At 45.5% G+C, this 22,157-nt stretch overlaps 1 protein-coding gene across 1 annotated transcript in view; it reads right to left on the reverse strand.

Moving 5' to 3' along the window:
* SYCP2 (synaptonemal complex protein 2) overlaps nucleotides 1-12,355 on the reverse strand; it is a gene marked incomplete at its 5' end in the record, with an annotated part of 200,775 nt that extends 188,420 nt beyond the window's left edge. The window contains 5 exons of the mRNA XM_077458435.1: nucleotides 66-151; nucleotides 234-258; nucleotides 5,447-5,551; nucleotides 10,153-10,281; nucleotides 12,224-12,355. Coding sequence (XP_077314561.1) covers nucleotides 66-151; nucleotides 234-258; nucleotides 5,447-5,551; nucleotides 10,153-10,281; nucleotides 12,224-12,355 — 477 coding nt within the window. The remainder of the gene's footprint in view (nucleotides 1-65; nucleotides 152-233; nucleotides 259-5,446; nucleotides 5,552-10,152; nucleotides 10,282-12,223) is intronic.
* Between the last annotated feature and the right edge of the window lie 9,802 nt (nucleotides 12,356-22,157).

A 22,157-nucleotide genomic window follows, 5' to 3' on the forward strand; every position in this document is an offset into this window, starting at 1 on the left:
TTACCATGTTCATTACAAAAGTTACCTCTCACTTTATCTTCGAAGCTAGCTGAATGACTACCTACCTCTTGTTTGATAGAAATATTGATTGCTGCTTCTGATACTAAGGAACAAATTCTTACAATAAAATGTTCAAGTATCTGGATTTTGCCTGTGGAAAATAAGTAGTAAGTAAGGTAGGTAATAGTAACAAAAGAAATTGGTATTCTGTATGTAAGAAAATTCCTACCTACCATCACTACTGTGGTTATGCACAACCTAAAAATGTGATTAAAAAAAAAAACATTAAAAAGTCAGATAATATATTGTCAGTAACTTTAAATTGTTAGCAAACAGTGTGTATGTTTGGGGCCATGCATTCACACTTGCATGGCTGTCAAAAGGATGAGCTGAGGCGTGTTCGCATGTCCAAGTGCCTGCGCCCACCAAGAAGCTGACATTCTGCAGCTCTAATCACAGGTAGGGATGAGCTCCGGCGCGTTCGCATGGTCCACGTGCAGAGCCCGCCAGGAAGTCGGAGCAGCACTGCGCTAATCACAGGCACTGAGACATTGCCCGATCTCTGCAGCCGCGCATCGGAGCAATGTCTCATTGCCTGTGATTAGCGCAACGCTGCGCCGACTTCCTGGCGGGCTCTGCATGTGGAGTGTGCGAACATGCCGGAGCTCATCCTTAATCACAGGCAGTGAGACATATTCATGGTCCGTGGCTTCACAGATTGGGAAATTTCTCACTGCCTGTGATTAGTGCTGCGGAGTGTAAGCTTCCTGGTGGGCGTGGGCACGTGGACTTGGGAACATGCCTGAGCTCATCCTTAGCTGTCAATTTGGGAGCAGCGGCTGTGTCCATGCAGCCACTGCAACACAGCAGACATAAAAAAAAAAAAAAACTACCTCCACCGGGATGCAGAAAACACCTGTGCATCCCCGTGTGGAAAAACACGGGCCTCAGATGGGTGCAAAACACGGGCGTACCCACCCATTATGGATGAGCTCAGGCGCATTCGGAAGCCTCACCTGCAGAGCTCGCCAGGAAGTCGGCACTACATAGCTCTAATCGCAGGCAGTGAGACATTTCCTGATCTCTGCAGCCGTGCATCGGGACAATGTGTCACTGCCTGTGATTAGCGCTGTGCAGTGCCGATTTCCTGGCGGGCTCTGCATGTGTGGCTTCTGAACACGCCTGAGCCCATCCTTACCACCCATTATGAATTTCCCAATACAAGCCTAACATAAACTTACATGGTCACCACTGTTCTATATTTCTGGTGCATATAAGAAAATTTATATCTGGCTAGATATAATTATTATTTAACCACTTGCTTACTGGGCACTTAAACCCCCCTCAGTCCCAGACCAATTTTCAGCTTTCAGCGCTGATGCACTTTGAGTGACAATTACGCGGTCATACAACACTGTACCCAAATGAAATTTTTATCATTTTTTTCCCACAAATAGAGCTTTCTTTTGGTGGTATTTAGTTACAGCTCGGAGTTTTATTTTTTGCTAAACAAACAAAAAAAGATGCAAAAAAAAAAAATCATGTTTTAATAGTTTGTTATAAAATTTTGCAAACGGGTCATTTTTCTCCTTCATTGAAGTGCGCTGATTAGGCGGCACTGATAGGCTGCATTGGTGGGCACTGATGGGCTGCATTGGTGGGCACTGATGGGCTGCATTGGTGGGCACTGATGGGCTGCATTGGTGGGCACTGATAGGCATAGTTAAGGCGGCACTAATAGGCACAGATAAGGCGGCACCGATGGGCACAGATAAGGCGGCACTGATGGGCAAAGATGGGCACAGATAAGATGGCACGGATGGGTGGCACGGATAAGTGGCACGGATGGGTGGCACGGATGGGCACTGATAGGTACCACAGATAGATGGGACTGATGGGCACTGATAGGTGGCTCTGATAGGTGGCACTGCTGGGCACTGATGGGCGGCACTGCTGGGCACAGATGGGCGGCACTGCTGGGCACTGATGGGCGGCACTGGGGTGCAGCACCTTTGAGGCAGATTGGGTGGCACTGTGGGTGGCACTGTGGGCACTGACGGGGGGCACTGACGGGGGGCACTTACTTTTGCTTTTATTTTACTTCAGGATGGCACTGCGGGAGGCAGGTGGGCACAGGCAGGTGGCAGGTGGTCCCTTGTATTGATGGCCGTGATCGGGACTGATGTCCCGATCACGGCCGCCGGTGATCGGCTTTTTTTTTCTCTCCTCGCGCTGTCAGCGCGAGGAGGAATAATAGCCGATTACCGGCTCCGTTCTATCACATGATCAGCTGTCATTGGCTGACAGCTGATCACGTGATAAGGGGTCGGGATCGACCCCTTACACGGATCGGTGATCAGGCGAGTCTCACGGACTCGCCGATCACAGAGCGCGCCGCGCGCGCCCCTCAGGGGGCGCGCAGGCCGCTCGTAACCGGGACAACGTCAATAGACGTAGTCCCGGAAATGTAGGTCCGCGCTAATGCCGTCATTTGGCAATAGCGCGGATCTGTAGTGGTTAAATATAATTTGCACTTTTTTCTCCAAAGCAAGATTTACAATAATCTGAAAAGTAATCTCATATATTTAGCAGTAAAACACTTGATCTAAGAAGAATCGTACCTCCTAAATTAGGGGTTTGTTACATTAAAACATTTTGTATGCTCTAGGCCTCATGCACAATGTAGCTCTCAAACTCTTGTTTTAGAGGTGTTTGACATTTATAAAAAAAAAAAAATCTGCCCCTAAACACCCCCTCTATGCTAGCCTATGAGCTAGCCACCCAAAAAGTCAGAAGGATGGTGAGGCCCTGCTTTCACGGTCTGTATTCATACTGAAAATCAAGATCAAGTGAGCTTTTTCCCTTCTGCACACATAGACATTTACAGGCATTTAGAGGCAGGGGAATTCAGGGTTAGAAATCTGAACACACCAAAAGGTTTAGGAGAGGAGCATCTGGGCAGAAGAAAAAAACAACAACAAAAAAAAAAAAAGACGCACCTGAATGCACCTATAAACTCGGCACATTCATTCATTTCAACAACCAAAATAAATGACTATTCTTGCCAATTAACTGAATGAACGCCCAAACGCCTGATGCTCTTTAACACATTTGAAAAACACAGCTTTAGGTGCATTTTTATGCAGCTTTTCTCTTGTCAGAAACAAAAACAATTGAGTACGGTCCATGATACTTTTTTTATTTTCACTAACATACAATTTTTCAGGACAAGCTTTCGGGGTATGTCACCTTCTTAGTACTGATAGGACCTTGAAGAAAGGGACATACCCTGAAAGTTTGTTTTGAAAAATTGTATGATAGTGAAAATAAAAAAAGTATCATGGACAGTACTCAATTGTTTCTGCCTCAAGTGCACTAATAATGGCTACAATCAGCTCAAGCAAGATGGAAGATACTCTTGTCAGAAAGAGTTCAAAAGAGATTAGTTTGGATGAGGCCTTAAAACAGGTCTGTGCTTCACCTGGGTCTTTCCTTAGATGCTTCTTACTAGGCTTAGGTAAACAGCTTTTCAGGCCAGAGTTCCCATGATGCTTTACATCTTTTTTTCATAATATATCAAATAGTAAGGCACATTACATGTTGTATATACATGTTTTCTAGATAACGAGATTGTATGGAGAATAAAACAAGGTGTAGACTCTAAATTATAAAACAAATTCACATTTTGGATCACCTGGCAGTCATTAAATAACACACCTGTTTATCCTGCACTCAGCAAAAGCTATCCTGCAAATCATACTGATCAGCATTCAGGAACTATCACCGAGGTAAAACACTCTCTTCTGCCGTTTTGTAATTCTACAAAAGATCTTATTTTTATGCAACTTTCCTAATTTGAATGTAGGATTTTCTAATTTGTATAAGGTTTACTTTTAGGCTGCTTTCACACTGGGGTGGTATTCAGGCGTTACAGCGCTAAAAATAGCGCCTGTGTAACGCCTGAAAAAAACCGGCCCCTTTAACTCCAGTGTGAAAGCCGGAGGGCTTTCACACTGGAGTGATGCGCTGGCAGGACGGTGAAAAAAGTCCTGCTAGCCGCATCTTTGCAGCGGTGAAGGAGCGGTGTATTCACCGCTCCTATACCGCTGCTACCCATTGAAATCAATGGGACACCGCGGCAATACCGCCGGCAAAGCGCCGCTGCAGCGGCGCTTTGCGGGCGGGTTTAACCCCTTTTCGGCCGCTAGCGGGGGTTAAAACCACCCCGCTAGCGCCCGCGCACCGCCGCTAAAACGACGGTAAAGCGCCGCTAAAAATAGCGGCGCTTTACCGCCGACGCTGCTCTCGCCCCAGTGTGAAAGCAGCCTTATCCCTGAAGTGTGGCCACAGTATAACACCGAGGAAATTGGGATGTATGAGAACATGAATTTGTGCATTTCATGACCGTGTACAACAACTTATTCACCTGAATGTAGAGAGTGTATAGGACAGCTTAGTTTGATATATCAATAAAACAAAGCACATGCTATAACATGCGTTCTGGATGATAATTGACATTTGCCTGACACCGCTCACTGAAAATGTTGAATTATTCCACAAATGGAAAACTAGGATATAGCTACATATTTAAAGTGTTTCAGAACCCAGTATTTACAGGTTTCCAGTACCTAACTAAAGGAGAAAGCTTGTTTGGTCGTACTTCTCCTATGGATCACTGGAGTGCAATTAGTTTTGCACTCCTGTGACCCATTTTCATGGATTTCCATCTCACTGCCTTTGATTAGCACTGCAATGGTAAGCTTCCTTGTGGGCACGTGGAGTTGCAAACATGCCTGAGCTCATCCCTACTCTCCAGTTTTAGTAAATCTCCCCCCCAACAGTTTCCACATTACTTTTGACCTAAATGCTACACAGTCCCAGGTGTTGCTAAAGCCTCATACACATGATCGGACTTTGTACAAACTTTCCCGTGGATTTCTGTACAAAGGGCGTTGCCCGTGAACCTGTTAAGCATACACCTGATCTGACTTTTTCAGCCAACTTTCTCCAAATCACGTGGTTTTTCTGCTCTTTACTGCCACCTTTGGTCAACCTCTGCATTGTTGTCTGATCTTTTTGCTTTGGTTCTGAGCATGCGTGTTTGTAAAGTCCAATGGTTTTCTGTCTTGCTCCATCAGACTTATGTTGTTGAAGTCTGTCTGCACAGCCAACATTTGTCCGATGAAAGTGGAAAAAGTTTGTCCAATGAAGCGTACACACGGTCGGATGTTGCCTTAGAACAGCTAATTGACATGTTTGTTGTCAAAAAGTCTGATCGTGTGTCGGGCCTTAAGTCCTGTCACATATCTTGCATTTACTAATAAGGATGAGCTCTGGCGGGCTCTGCACGTGGAGTGTGCGAACACGCCTGAGCTCATCCTTATTTACTAAGCTACATACAATATGATGATGCCCTGAGTATTCTGCTATAGTCAAACTCCCTTACCATTATGACATTAAAGTAATCTTCTGTCAGATTTATTAAAGGCTCACTTTTCACACCTCCTGCGCACATCAAAATGTCTCTGATCATTTCAAACCAAACTACCATGTATAAAAAAGAAAAAGAGTTTCCATTACACAAATTAAAAACAAAGTCAAAAAAGGAAGCAGTTTTTTTTAAATGTTTATATTCTATAAGAACTATTCTTATATAACATACAATGATCCCGATAACGGTCAGAGAGGAGACTGGATGGCGTGAATTTATTTAATTTGCCAGAGATGCCTAACATAATTTTTACTTAAAGTGGTAGTAAACTGCAGCTGGTTAAAAATAAATAAATAACAAATAAAACACCTGTAAGGCAATTGCATAATGTGCTAGTATGCATCGCATACTAGCATATTATGAAATATTTACCTTGGAACGAAGCATTCCTGCGGCACGCTGTCACCCCTGGCAGGGATTCCATCTTCCACTGGACTTTCTTCGGGGGTTCGCACGCTCCGGCTATGTGATTGGCCAGAGTCGTGATGAGGACCCTCAGTTCCGGCACGAAGCTCTGAAGGTCCCGCAAGGTATGCCGGACCTTCAGAGCACATGCGCTGGTGACATCACTGGCTGCATTCAGGGTGAATATCTCATAAATGGTGCAAGTTTAGAAGAGGTTCATTTTACCTACGGGTAAATATTACTATAGGTAAAAATTAGACGCTGATAACTGTGCCAGGAGCAAGCAGGGCGCCCGCTCTCGGCACAGCTGTATTTGCATTAATAAACGCAAATATGCACCCGCTTGGAAATCCAAGGCTTGTAACCCAAAATTGTAATATATTTCTGCATACCAATTATTAGATGTGGTGGCTGTATCAGTTTTCTTTGGCTTTTCCCCTCAACTGGTGATCTGGCCAATAACACTCCTCCTGTATTAGTGAGATACAACTCTGGAGGAATGGGCACAGTCTGGGGGGGGTTAGTGTTAAATGTATTAGCAGGTTTAGAACCACAAACAAATTGAAGCCAAACTCCAGCTCACACGTTATAATCAGTTACAGCAAACCATTTTTTCCCTTGGGATAAAGGTTTTGCATGAATAAAAGCTGATCATTTCAACCACCCCTGCCAGTGTTAAGTGGTTTGTCTCATCCATGTAAACTGATACATTCTGCTGGAGCATTTGTGCTATGATAGCTCACAAGAAGAGAGCCTAAAAAAGGGAAACAAATACAGCCCTCACATCCAAGAATTGTGCAACATAATAAAATGTTTTAAAATTTAGTCTGTATCAATAAATTTCTAATATGTCACAATATACCACAAAAGAATACGTTTTCAAATTCGCTTTACATTTTAACATGCTTAACCACTTCAATACCAGGCACTTAAACACCTTCCTGCCCAGACCAATTTTGAGCTTTCAGCGCTGTCGCACTTTGAATGACAATTGCGCGGTCATGCTACATTGTACCCAAATGAAATTTTTATCATTTTTTTCCCACAAATAGAGCTTTCTTTTGGTGGTATTTGATCACCTCTACGGTTTTTATTTTTTGCGCTACAAATAAAAAAATACCGAAAATTTTGAAAAAAAAATGTTTTTTTTTGTTTCAGTTTCAAAACTTTGTAAATAAGTACGTTTTCTCCTTCACTGATGGGCACTGATGGGGCTACACTGATGGGCACTGATAAGGTGGCACTGATGGGCACCAATGTGGCACCAATGAAGTGGCACTGATAGGCGGCACTGATGGGCGACACGGATGGGCGACACGGATGGGCGACACGGACGGACACTGATAGGTGGCACAAATTGGCACTGATAGCTGGCACAGATGGGCGGCACGGATAGGCATGGACAGGCGGCACAGGTGGGCATGGATAGGCGGCACGGGTGGGCACGGATAGGCGGCACAGGTGGGCACGGATAGGCGGCACAGGTGGGCACTCAGGCGGCACAGGTGGGCACATAGGCGGCACAGGTGGGCACATAGGCGGCACAGGTGGGCACTCATAGGCGGCATCGGTGTTATAGTAATGGATGCCAATCAGTGCCAAACAATAATGCATGCCAATCAGTGATGCCCATTGTGGCCACTGATTGGCATCCATTATGGGCACTGATTGGCACCCATTGTGCTGACTGGCACCCTGGTGGTCTAGGGAGGATTATGGATTTTTATTACCTTTTCCCTGGTGGTCTAGTGGTGTCCCTGGTGGTCCAGTGTGGGCATCCTCGGGGGGGGCTGTGCTGATAATCGATCAGCACAGACCCCCCCTGTCAGAGGAGCAGCCGATCGGCTCTCCTCTACTCGCGTCTGACAGACGCGAGTGAGGGAAAGCCGATCACCGGCTCTTCCCATTTACACTGTGATCAGCCGTGATTGGACACGGCTGATCACATGGTAAAGAGTCTCCGTCGGAGACTCTTTACCGAGATCGTAGTTGCCGGGTGTCAGACTGACACCCCGCAACAACGATCGCCGCGATGCGCGCCCCCGGGGGCGCGCAGCGGCTCATAATCCTAATCACGTCATATGACGTCCGGTTAGGATTATGAAACCACTTTGCCGCCGTCAATTTGTAATAGGGCGGGCGGCAAGTGGTTAAAGTGGAAGTAAACCCTCCTATCCTTTTCAGTCAAGGAAGCTACCATCTTGGCCTCTAATAATTCTTCAACTGCCATAATGCTGCACATGTGATCAGTTATGACACCAGCCATTGGATGGTTTGAAAGTTTGGTTGAGAGCACGACCAATGTGAAAGTTAGCATTTCTGGCATGCCGGGAATGTAAGTGTTTTTTTGAAACTGGGTTTACTCCCGCTTTAAAAGCAGTACTAAACAGCAAAAAATAAAAAAAGAGCATCATGTGCTAGTATGCATTGCATACTAGCACATTATGAAAGACTTGTCTTAAAAAAGCCCTTCGGGGTATTCCTTTATCACTTAGCCTTCCTTTCCTGAGTTTGCAGGCTCCAGCCATTTTAATGGCCGAGCCACGATGATGTCACTCCAACGCATGCTTGCAGGAGTCACGACCGATGCCACAGCTCTCTTAATGGACGACATGCTATCCGTTGAGAGCCCAGTGCCCATGCACCAGTGATAACGCTGCTAAAGTAAATATTTCCCAAACAATGCACGTTTAGGTGATATTTACTGTACCTACAGGTATAAACAAGCTGAGTTTACTACTGCTTTAACCACTTGCCGACCGCCGCACGGCGATGTACGTCCATTTTTTGAAGAGGGATATCTCGGTAACGGCAGCAGCTGCTGCCACAACCGAGATATCCATCTCTTCAGGCGGCGGTCGGCTGTACGATAACGGAGGTCTCCGCGGCGGATTCGCCGCGAGATCACCGCTATCGGCGGCGGGAGAGGTGCCACCCCCCCTCCCGCCGCCCTCCCGCACCTTCCGCCGCTTACCGGAGCCGTCGGGTCCTTCCGTCTGCTGGGCATAGAGACAAGTGAGGCTAAGATGGCCCCCACTCGTCTCTATACCATAGGAGGGCGGAAACGACGTCAAAACGTCACTTCCGCCCATACCTCTTAAAGGTATTTTTTTTTTTTTAAATGTCAGATTTTCATTTTTTTTTTTTTTTTTGTTGCATTTTAGCCCAAATATGAGATCTGAGGACCTTTTGACCCCAGATCTCATATTTAAGAGGACCTGTCATACTTTTTTCTATTACAAGGGATGTTTACATTCCTTGTAATAGGAATAAAAGTGATCCATTTTTTTTTTTTTTTTTAAAGTGTAAAAATAAATAAAATAAATTAAAATAAATAAGAAAAAAAAATAAAAATTTTTAAAAACACCCCGTTACGACGAGCTTGCGCACAGAAGCGAGCGCATACGTGAGTAGCACCCGCATATGAAAACGGTGGTCAAACCACATATGTGAGGTATCGCCGCGATCGGTAGAGCGAGAGCAATAATTCTAGCCCTAGACCTCCTCTGTAACGCAAAAAATGCAACCTGTAGAATTTTTTAAATATCGCTTATGGAGATTTTTGAGGCTAAAAGTTTGACGCCATTCCACGAGCGGGCGCAATTTTGAAGCGTGACATGTTGGGTATCAATTTACTCGGCATACCATTATCTTTCACAGTATAAAAAAAAAATTGGGCTAATTTTACTGTTGTCTTATTTTTTTATTCAAAAAAGTGAATTTTTTCCAAAAAAAGTGCGCTTCTAAGACCGCTGCGCAAATACGGTGTGAAAAAAAGTATTTCAATGACCGCCATTTTATTCTCTAGGGTGTTAGAAAAAAAACAATATAAAATGTTTGGGGGTTCTAAGTAATTTTCTAGCAAAAAAAACTGTTTTAAACATGGAAACACCAAGTCCGAAAAAGAGGCTTGGTCCTTAAGTGGTTAAGAAGTCCTTGAACTCTAGTCAAGTGACTTTCCCCGGGCTGATATGATGTCAGATGGGCACATTTATATGATTGTGTCAACCAGCATCACAGCTCAGGAAAGAGATCATGCCCTACACATTACTATGCATGCACTTATAAAAATTATGTCTGATTTTAGGGTCTTTTTCTTTTTTTTAACATGCTTAGAGGGTAAGCTCTAATGAGATTCCTCCTGTACTGTAACTGTACTACCTGCCCTCACATTGTAAAGCATTGCACAAACTGTTGGCGCTATGTAAATCTCCTGTATAATAATAATAAATGGTAAAAATAAGGTCAACACTTATCTTCTCAACCAATCCCTGATTGATTGCTGTGGTTAGCCATTTATCTCCATTTGAGGTCAAATCGTTGGCAAATTTCGATAAAACATTAAGCAGTAGAGATACATTCTTTAATTCCTTTTTATCCAGCTCCTAAAATAAAATTGGGACCATGTTATATTGTCAGTATTTAAAGTGTAACTACAGTAGATCTTACATACAGATTAAATATTATAGATATGGATTAGAACTTCTACCAAGTTTTCATTCCTGTCTATCCCTTTCTGTTCCAGTGATAGCAATGCTTATTATTTAGTTATTCCTGAAAGTTAACGTCTTCTCCAACACACCCATAGCAACTGATTGAGCTCACTTTTGCTCAGAAAATAGAGTTGCTGGTTAAACCTTCATTTACCTAATATACCTGTGGATTTTTTTTTTTTTTTTTTTGATTTGCAAATCATAACTCAGTCAATGGAACATGCATATCGTATATCAGTCTATTGAAATTATACACTGTTCAGTCATAACATTATGACTACTGGCAGGTAAAGTGAACATGGATATATTGGGGTGGCAAGATTATCTCATAACATTGGCACCTGAAAGTTGGTGGGATATATTGGGCAGTAAGGTAACATGTTGTCCCTGAAGCTGATGTGTTGAAAGCAGCAAAAATGGGCACGTATAAGGATTGTAATGGCTAGGCCCATGCTGGCCCATGTCCACAGCCAAAATCACCCACAATGGGCATGTGAGCATCAGAACTGGACCAGGGAGCAACAGAAGAAGGTGGCCTGGTCTGATGAATCGTACCTATTTAATGTGAAACTGCTGCTTTCTTTTCCTACAGAGCTGATTCATTCAGAGCACATGGGGCAGACTGTTGGGCACATTGGGGGGGGGGGGACAGCTGGGCACAGTACCGGCTTCATCTTCTGGCTGCAGAGCACATTTCATTTCTCCTCCAGTGGCGCGCTGTTACCCCTTGGCCCCCCCTCCTCCTATCCTGTCCACCCCAAATGATGTCACGTACTCGGGAAGGACAAGAGGGGAGGAGGGGCCTGTAGGGAACAGCGCGCTCCAGCCAATAGGATGCCAGTCACTTCCTTGCCTGTGTCTGTGCAATCCTGTCAGTTGAGTGACTGACAGTCAGATCGCTGCAGAACCCCTGGAGACCTCTCGCGGAACCCTAGGGTTTTGCAGAACCCCGGTTGAGAACCACTGGTCTAGAGACTTTCAAGAGACTGTCCATAGATGTCTACTGTATCTGATGCCAATACATGACAAGCTGGTAGGTTAATTGGCTCCTGTCTAAATTGGCCCTACCATGTGTATGTATGAATGTGAGTTAGGCAGGCCATACACGGTACAAATTTCTTTCCTGCAACCACGGGTTGCAGGAAAGAAATTTGCATGATTCCCCCATCATCACAAACAGTGCTGACATGGGAATGAGCAACTATCTTCTCCCGGTGGGGATCGATCGATCAACTTTGTACATTCAACCTGCCCATTAACAGTTTAAATCTCGGCTGACTCCTGCTGAACTGGCCAAGATTCGAAATGTGTATGGCTGGCATTAGGGACCTTAGATTGTAAGCTCCTTGAGGGCATGAACCTCTGTGAATGTACAATATAGATGTAAAGTGCTGCATAAATGCAAATAAATGCAAAGAAATTAAACCTTGTGGCAGGCTGCTGCCATGGGATGGAGGCAACTGGGGTAAAGGAGGGTGCCACCATGCCAGGCAACTATCATTCTCAGAAGGTCCGTAATGACATCCTCTGCATTTCTCTCAACACACGTTTCCTTTAAAACTTGCATCAAAGGTTATATTTATACCAAGCAAGATTGGCCCAGGGCTACAACTGTTGATCTTTTTTGCTACTGCGAGATTTATTTTTTTGTTGGCAGTAAACTCATTTATATGAATCGATGTGCTGATAGTGAGATGATGGGGGAGCAAGTAGTGAAATATCTTAGTAGCAAAGAGTTTGAACTTCCCATCTAGCCCTGGCCAAACACTTTGATAACGTGCAGCATCAGCTGACATGCCACATGCACACAAGGTCAATAACACAGAAGTATTACCCTGCAAAAAAGTAGGTCGAGTTTCTTAATCAATTCTTTGGTACATTTTTGGGAACTCGGTTCCTTCTTTTGAAATGCTTCTAGGCGCTGAAACTCATTTCTTCTTAAAGCGTGGTCAATGTGTGCCTCTAACTAGAAAGAGAGAGTATTGTAGTGATTATTTGTTGCTGGCTACTACAATTCTGAACGATTTTGATATAACACTTACCTGCTTATCTGCTTTAATCATGATTCCTCTGCGTGCAAGAATATGATCTGTTAGGAATAAATAAGGATTTTGTGACAAACAATATTGCTATTAAAGGGAAACTCCACTATAACATTCGTGTCTGTGTGGAGAGTTTCTAGCTCCATATCCCTTGTCTAAAGATGGCCATATATGGATCAAAATTCTGCCAGTTCAGCAGGGACCAGCCAAGATTTGATCCATCTATGGGCAGGCTCATTGTACCCAAGTCGATCCATCAATTGCCTTGGATACAACCAGTCAGGTTTTTTTTTATGTGTGATTACTGCCAGCGGCTATAGCAGCTAGCAGTAATCATTATGTTCTGCTGGCCGGGAAGACTATCTGTGCCCCCCCCTAACTGACAGAACACAATAGAGCTGTGGGAGGCATTCCCCCATCAACATGAACTGTGCTAAAAAGAGAATTGATCAATTTTCTTTCCTTCCACCCATGTTGTAAGGAAAGAAAATCATCTATAGGCTGCTTAAAGTGGTTGTAAACCCATATTAAAAACCTGCAAGACAAAAAGGTATTCTTCCCTTGGATCGAAGCTGTTGCAGCGGTCCCCGTACACCACTGCAAATCATTCACAGATGTTCATTAACAAGCTTCAGATGGATCTGTACATGTACTTTCTTGAGCGTTGTACTGTTCTGCAGCCATCAGCCTGTGATCAAAAGGTTTGCTCTTTGGATATACATGGTATGCCCAAAGAGCTGAATTGGTCATCCAATGAGTGCCCAATCCTAACCAGGGCATGGCATCAGACTGTCAGACCGGACTATGTGTGACCGCTTTACACCCAGGCCAGCCCTGACATTTGTCTCCTTCCTACATCTAAAAATCATAATTTTTTTTTGCTAGAAAATTATTAACCACTTCAACATCGGGCACTTCCCCCCCCCCCTTCCTGCCCAGACCAATTTTCAGCTTTCAGCGCTGTCGCACTTTGACAATTGTGCGGTCATGCTGCGTTGTACCCAAACACAATTTTTATAAGTTGTTCCCACAAATAGAGCTTTCTTTTGGTGCTATTTGATCACCTCTGGGTTTTGTTGTGGTTTTTAGTTTTTTTTGCTAAACAAATAGTTATTATTTGATTGATTAGAAGCCACTGGTGAGGTGGCACTGATGAGGCACTAATATTCAGCACTGATAGGTGGCACTGTTGGGCACTGATAGATGGCTCTAAAAGGCAGCACTGATGAGGCACTGGCAGGCTTTACTGCTGGCCACTGATCGGCATCTATGGGCACTGACTGGCACCTTTTTAAGTTAAAGAGGAAGTACATCCTGATGGGTGTTACTTCCTCTTTCATTCCCTACAAAGGTAAAGCATAATGGTCTACTATGCATCGCATAGTAGTCCATTATGTGTCACTTACCTTCAGGAGAAGCCCGCAACGTCCCCATCTTCCTCGCTAGTAGCGAGCATCCATTCTTCACCCCTCTTCCTGTGACTGGCCAGAGTCGCGTGACGTCTCACTCCCACGTATGCGCGCGGAGGCTAACTTTAACGGCATTACACAAGCTAGAAAGGGCACAGGATGCGCAGGAGAAATAGATGTACGGCAATTTGCAAATATCTCCTAGACCGTGCAGGTTTGGAAGATATTTCAAGCACCTACAGGTAAGCCTTAATCTAAGCTTACCTGTAGGTTAAAGTGGTTGTAAAGGGTTTACAACCACTTTAATACCTGGTGGTCCTGGGTGGCATCCATGGTCAGCATCCCTCGGGGCCATGAGTGGGGCTGCACTGATAATAAATCAGCACAGACCCCCCCCCCCATCAGGAAAACAGACGATCGGCTCTCCTCTACTCGCGTCTGTAAGACGCAAATGGAGGAAAAGCCGATAAACGGCTCTTCCTGTTTACACTGTGATACAGCTGATCACGTGGTAAAGAGTTTCTGTTGGGAGGCTCTTTTCCCAGATCGGAGATGTGGTGCCTCAGACTGACCCACCACATCAACAATTGCCTCGCTGCACGCCCGGCTTATCCTGATCACGTCATACGACGTCTGGTCAGGATAACAGAACCACTTTTCGCACATCATATTGCTATATGGCAGGTGGGAATTGGTTGGAACCTCCAAACATTTTTTTTTGCAGAGGCCCTACAGAATAAAATGGTGGGTGTTGCAATTTTTTTATGTCACGCAGTATTTGCACAGCGGTTTTTCAAAAGCAATTTTTGTTGGGGGCACACAAACACAATACCCAATTTTTGGGTAAAATCAAATCGATGATATCTAGGGATGGGCGTGTCCGAATCCCAGCCCCAGCCCACCTGAGCAATCTCGCCAGGAAGACGTCACTGCACACCGCCAATCATGAGCAGCCTAGCCAGGGTATGTGTATGTGCAGCTGTGGGCCGGGAAATGCCTTAGTGCCTATGACTGGCGGTGTGCAGTGATGGCTTCTTGGCAGGATTCTTCAGGTGGAAGGGAACCAGGATCCGAACATGACTGTGCCCATCCCCAACGATGTCACACCAAGTAAATAGGTACATAACACGTCATGCTTTAACCGCTTGCCATCCGCCCACCATCTGAATTGCGTGAATTTCCGTAGCTGTACGGCAGCCGCTTTAAGGGGTATAAGGGACGTGTGCCCCGCCACGGTACTGAGAAATCGATGTCTGCCGGGCACCTGCGATCGCTCCTGACAGAGCCAGAGCGGGGATCTGTGTGTGTGTAAACACACAAATACATGTTCTGGCAGGGGAGAGGAGACAGATCGTGTGTTCCTAGTATATAGGAACAACGATCAGTCTCCTCCTCCAGGCAGTCAAATCCCCCCCTACAGTTAGGCTACTTTCACACTGGGGCGTTGCGGGCGCTGGCAGTAAAGCTGTGCTATGTTTAGCGGTGCTTTACCGTCGTTTTAGCGAAAAAGGGTTAAAAAAAACCCGCAAAGCGCCGCTACAGCAGCACTTTGCAGGCGGGTTTGCAGCGCTGCCCCACTGTTTTCAATGGGAAGGGGCGCTTTAGGAACTCCAAAGATGCGGCTTGGTTAAGCTACTTTCACATTGGGGCGTTGCGGGCACTGGCAGTAAAGCGCTGCTATATTTAGCTGTGCTTTACCGTCGTTTTAGCGGCGCTATGCGGCCACTAGCGGGGCAGATTTAACCCCCGTTAGCGGCCGAAAAAGGGTTAAAAAAAAAAACCTGCAAACAGCCGCTACAGCAGCACTTTGCAGACGGGTTTGCAGCGCTGCCCAACTGTTTTCAATGGGAAGGGGCGTTTAGAAGCTCCAGAGATGCGGCTTGCAGGACTTTTTTGAATGCCCTGCAAGCCCTCGGGGCTTTCACACCGGAGACACAGGAGCGGCTGTTTCAGGGTGCATGCAGGCGCTACTTTTAGCACTTTAGCTACTGCAAAGCGCCTCAGTGTGAAAGGGGCCTCACAACACACAGTCAGGGAACACATTTTACCCCTTGATCGCCCCCTGGTGTTAACCCCTTCCCTGCCAGTGACATTTATACAGTAATCAGTAGCTATTTTTAGCTTTGATCGCTGTATAATTGTCAATGGTCCCAAAATAGTGTCAAAAGTGTCCGATGTGTCTGCCATAATTGTCACAGTTCCGATAAAAAACGCAGATCGCCGCCATTACTAGTAAAAAAAAATGTATAAAAATGGCAGAACTCTATTCCCTATTTTGTAGATGCTATAATTTTTGCACAAAACCAATCAATGTATACTTATTGCATTTTTTTTATTTTGTTTTGTTTTTTACCTATAACATGTAGAATACATATCGGCCTAAACTGAGAAAAAAAATAGTTTTTTTTTTTAATTTGGGGATATTTATTATAGCAAAAAAGTAAAAAATATAGGTTGTTTTTTTTAAATTGTTGTTGTTTTTTTGTTTATAACGCAAAAAATAAAAAACGCAGAGCTGATCAAATACCACCAAAAGAAATCTCTATTTGTGTGAAAAAAAGGACATCACTTTTGTTTGGGAGCCACGTCTCATGACCGCGCAATTGTCAGTTAAAGCGACGCAGTGCCGAATCGCAAAAAGTGGTCTGGTCAGGAAGGGTGTGAAGCAGTTTATAGACAGACGTGTGCGGGGCGACCCCCAACATGCGCGGTGTGATCACCATTTACATGACAGACCGACGCTCACATTTGTACATGAGTATGGCGGTCAGCGGGCACGTAACTTTTTTTTAATTATTATTTATGTTATGTAAATGTATTTTTAACGCTGTGCCTTTTTTCATTTCATTTTTACTGTATTTCTATCACAGGCCGGACAGGTCCTCTTCATGGAGAGATCTTGTTGTGTGCGAACATTCATAAGTAGGCCTCTAGGTGTGAATGACGGAGCCCTCCTGTAGGGTCTCTCGCACTCCCTGTACCCCCCGGACATGACCTCCTCACACACACCTCCCCCACACCGGTCTCCCCGATCACCGTTCTCTATTCGGTAGAAGATGCGCGTGACGTCACCGAATCACCTCAGAGAGAATTCGTCTTCCCGCCATTCAGCTTCTCCAGCCGCAGATCCGCGCGACCCGCCTCCCCGGAGGCTCGTCAGCCAATCGGGCGTCGCGTTTTTCAGGAATGAGGCGACGCAGGTGAATGTGGACATGCCTGAGGTGAGGAGGCGGAGCCCACCGGCCACCTGGCGCTGGCTTGAGGAGTGGGAGGGGCGTGACTAAGATTCTCCCTCGAAGGCCGTGCACTGTGCAAGGACCTGGCTATGAGGCAGACCCAGACCCTGACAGCCCTAGATGACCCTCCACATCTCATGGGCGCTGATCAGGCTGCACTGATAGGCACTGCCTGCACTGATCAGGCTGCACTGATCGGCACTGCCTGCTCTGATCAGGCTGCACTGATCGGCACTGCCTGCACTGATCAGGCTGCACTGATGGGCACTGCCTGCACTGATCAGGCTGCACTGATGGGCACTGCCTGCACTGATCAGGCTGCACTGATGGGCACTGCCTGCACTGATCAGGCTGCACTGATGGGCACTGCCTGCACTGATCAGGCTGCACTGATGGGCACTGCCTGCACTGATAGGCACTGCCTGCACTGATTAGGCTATGGTGCAAGGACCTGCTGAGGTGAGACAGGCCCGGACACCCCCAGGGGACCCCCCCCACATCCCATGGGCACTGATCAGGCTGCACTGATGGGTACTGCACGGGTGAGGCTGCATTGATGGGCACTGATTAGGTTGCATTGATGGGCACTGCACTGGGGAGCACTGTCTGCACTGGTGAGGCTTCACTGATGGGCACTGTCTGCACTGGAGAGGCTGCACTGGTGAGGCTGCACTGATGAGGCTACGGTGCAAGGACCCCCCCACATCCGATGGGCACTTCACTGGTGAGGCTGCGTTCAAGGGCACTGATCAGGCTGCATTGATGGTTCAATGGGCCACGTGACTGGACTTGCCCCCCAGGCCTATGGCTGCCAACCACCCAGAAGTGCCGGATAATTAAGCTGTTATTGAAGGCTGTAGCTCCTGAAGACAGCTAATTTTGTAGCTGTTGCCCTTTTTCACTTTAACCACTTGCAGACCGGACCATTTTGCTGGTCAAAGACCAGACCACTTTTTGCGATTCGGCACTGCGTCGCTTTAACTGACAATTGCGCGGTCGTGCGACGTGGCTCCCAAACAAAATTGACATCCTTTTTTTTTCCCACAAATAGAGCTTTCTTTTGGTGGTATTTGATCACCCCTGCGGTTTTTATTTTTTGTGCTATAAACAAAAATAGAGCGACAATTTTGAAAAAAACGCATTATTTTTTACTTTTTGTTATAATAAATATCCCCCCAAAATATATAAAAAAACATTTTTTTCCCTCAGTTTAGGCCGATACGTATTCTTCTACATATTTTTGGTAAAAAAAAAATCGCAATAAGCGATTATTGATTGGTTTGTGCAAAAGTTATAGCGTTTACAAAATAGGGATAGTTTTATAGCATTTTTATTAATAATTTTTTATTATTTTTTTTTTTACTAGTAATGGCGGCGATCAGTGATTTTTTATTGTGACTGCGACATTGTGGGTGACCCATCGGACATTTTTGGGACCATTGTCATTTATACAGTAATCCCTGCTATATAAATGCAGTGATTCCTGTGTAAATGACACTGGCAGTGAAGGGGTTAACCAGTGGGTGGCAGTGTAGGGGTTAAGTGTTCCTAGGGGTGTGTTACTAACTGTTGGGGGGGTTGGGCTTTCATTTAGTGACCACTGATCTCTGCTCCAATCACATGGAGCAGAGATCAGCGTCACTAGTTGCTAGGCAGAATGGAGAAATGCTGTTTACACGGCATTTCCTCCATTAACCACTTAACAACCGCCCATTGCCGATTAACGGCTTCAGGGCGGTTGTTTAACTCTGAGAGGCCGTTAATTAACGGCCTCCCAGAATTCTGCTCTCGCGCGCCCCCTGGGGCGCGCACTCGAGAGCATCCGTGACCGCCGGGTCCTGTGCATCACGAATCGGGGTAAACGGCCGCTCAGCGCGGCCGTTTACCACGTGATCGCTCCGTCAAATGACGGAGTGATCACTTGTAAACAAACCGGCGTCATGTTATGACGCCGGTTCCTCCCTCCCCCTCTCTGTACCGATCGGTACAGCGGAGGGGGAAGAGATCGGTGTCAGCAGCGATGTGGGCTGCATCTGCAGTGCCCACATCGCTGCTCACCGAAAATTAACCCCTCAATTCCCTGCCAACACTCTGCAATACCCTGCCATTACTCTGCAATACCCCCATTACTCTGCAATACCCCCATTACTCTGCATTACCCTGCAGCACTCTGCATTACCCTGCAGCACTCTGCATTACCCTGCAGCACTCTGCATTACCCTGCAGCACTCTGCATTACCCTGCAGCACTCTGCATTACCCTGCAGCACTCTGCATTACCCTGCAGCACTCTGCATTGCCCTGCAGCACTCTGCATTACCCTGCAGCACTCCGCATTGCCCTGCAGCACTCCGCATTGCCCTGCAACGCTCCGCAATGCCCTGCAACGCTCCGCAATGCCCTGCAACGCTCCGCAACGCCTTGCAACGCTCCGCAACACCTTGCAACGCTCCGCAACACCTTGCAACACGCCACAACACCCTGCAACACTCTGCAATACCCTGCAACACTCTGCAACACCTTGCAATACCCTGCAACGCTCTGCAACACTCCGCAACGCTCTGCAACACTCCGCAACGCTCTGCAACACTCCGCAACGCCCTGCAACGCCCTGCAACACTCCGCAACGCCCTGCAACACTCCGCAATGCCCTGCAACACTCCGCAATGCCCTGCAACACTCCGCAATACTCTGCAACACTCTGCAATACCCTGCAACACTCTGCAATACTCTGCAACACTCTGCAATACTCTGCAACACTCTGCAATACTCTGCAACACTCTGCAATACCCTGCAACACTCTGCAATACCCTGCAACACTCTGCAATACCCTGCAACACTCTGCAATACCCTGCAACACCCGCCAATACCCTGCAACACTCTGCAATGCTCTGCAACACCCGCCAATACCCTGCAACACTCTGCAATGCTCTGCAACACCCGCCAATACCCTGCAATGCAATACTCTGCAACGCCATACTCTGAGATACCCAGCCATAGTCGGTGATACCCTGCAATACCCAGCCATAGACATCCCCCCCCCCCTCCCGCCGCCCTCCGGTGCTTCTATCGAATCGCTAATACGATCAAAGACAGAATCTTTTTTTTTTTTTTTTTCAGGCTTCCCAGCTTAGAGGTGAGATGCGGGGTCTTATTGACCCCACATCTCACTGTAAAGAGGACCTGTCATGCCATATTCCTATTACAAGGGATGTTTACATTCCTTGTAATAGGAATAAAAGTGATCAAAAAAATTATTTTTGGGGAAAAAAATGTCAAACTAAAATAAATAAAGTAAAATGAACAATAAAAATTTTTTTTTTTTTTTTAAAGCGCCCCTGTCCCCATGTGCTCGCATGCAGAAGCGAACGCATACGTAAGTCCCGCCCACATATGAAAACGGTGTTCAAACCACACATGTGAGGTATCGCTGCGAACGTTAGAGCGAGAGCAATAATTCTAGCCCTAGATCTCCTCTGTAACTCAAAACATATAACCAGTAAAAAAAAAATTAAATTGTCGCCTATGGGGATTTTTAAGTAGCGACGTTTGGCGCCATTCCACGAGCGTGTGCAATTTTGAAGAGTGACATATTAGGTATCTATTTACTCAGCGTAACTTCATCTTTCACATTATGGAAAAATTGGGCTAACTTTACTGTTTTTTTTTTGTTTTTTTTTAAGCCCAAAACTGTTTTTTTTTTCCAAAAAAAAGCATTCGAAAAATTACTGCGCAAATACCGTGCGAGATAAAAAGTTGCAAAGACCACCATTGTATTCTCCAGGGTGTTTGCTAAAAAAACATATATAATGTTTTGGAGTTCTATGTAATTTTCTAGCAAATAAATGATGATTTTTACATGTAGGAGAGAAATGTCAGAATTGTCCTGGGTGCTCCAGAACACCTGATGGCGCTCCCTGCATGTTGGGCCTCTGTATGTGGCCACACTGTGTAAAAGTCTCACACATGTGGTATCGCCGTACTCGGGAGTAATAGCAGAATGTGTTTTGGGGTGTAATTTGTGGTATGCATATGCTGTGTGTGAGAAATAAACTGATAATATGACAATTTTGTGAAAAAAAAAAAAAAAAGTAAAAAAAATCTTGATTTGCAAAGAATTGTGGGAAAAAATGACAACTTCAAAAAACTCATCATGCCTCTTACTAAATACCTTGGAATGTCTTCTTTCCAAAAAGGGGTAATTTGGGGGGTATTTGTACTTTTCTGGCATGTTAGGGTCTCAAGAATTGAAATAGGCCGTCAGTACTTCAGGTGTGATCAATTTTCAGATATTGGCACCATAGCTTGTGGACTCTATAACTTTCACAAAGACCAAATAATATCCACCAATTTGTACTTATTTTTACCAAAGATATGTAGTAGTATAAATTTTGGCCAAAATTTATGAAGAAAAAATGACTAATCTGCTAAATTTTCTAACAGAAACAAAGAAAAATTCATTTTTTTACAGAATTTTCGGTATTTTTTCCTTTATAGCACAAAAAATAAAAAACCCAGCGGTGATTAAATACCACCAAAAGAAAGCTCTATTTGTGTGAAAAAAAGGACAAAAATTTCATATAGGTCCAGTGTTGCATGACTGAGTAATTGTCATTCAAAATGCGAGAGCACCGAAAGCTGAAAATTGGTCTGGTTATTAAGGGTGTTTAAGTGCCCAGTGGTCAAGTGGTTAAGCTGTCCCGTGAGACGATCGCGGGGATGCCTGCAGCGATCGAGTCTACGGGTCCCGCGACCGGACTCACGGGTGTCCCGACCAGCGATGGCAGGGCGGCAAATTTAAAGGGACGTACATGTACGCTCATTTGCCTGCCCGTGCCATTCTGTCGACGTACATCGTCGTGCGCTGGTCGACAAGTGGTTAAAGGATAAGTTCACCTTTTAACTACCGTATATACTCGAGTATAGGCCGACCCGAATATAAGCCGAGGCCCCCAATTTACCCCCAAAAAACTGGAAAACTTATTGACTCGTGTATAAGCCGAGGGTGAGACATGGCTGTCCATCCCTGTGTGTGTGTCCGTCCATCCCTGTGTGTCCATCCATCCCTGTGTGTGTATCCAT

The sequence above is a fragment of the Lithobates pipiens genome, unplaced genomic scaffold (genome assembly GCF_037356315.1).
Source record: "Lithobates pipiens isolate NorthernLeopardFrog02 unplaced genomic scaffold, aLitPip1_a1.2 Scaffold_28, whole genome shotgun sequence".
Classification (NCBI taxonomy): Eukaryota; Metazoa; Chordata; class Amphibia; order Anura; family Ranidae; genus Lithobates; species Lithobates pipiens.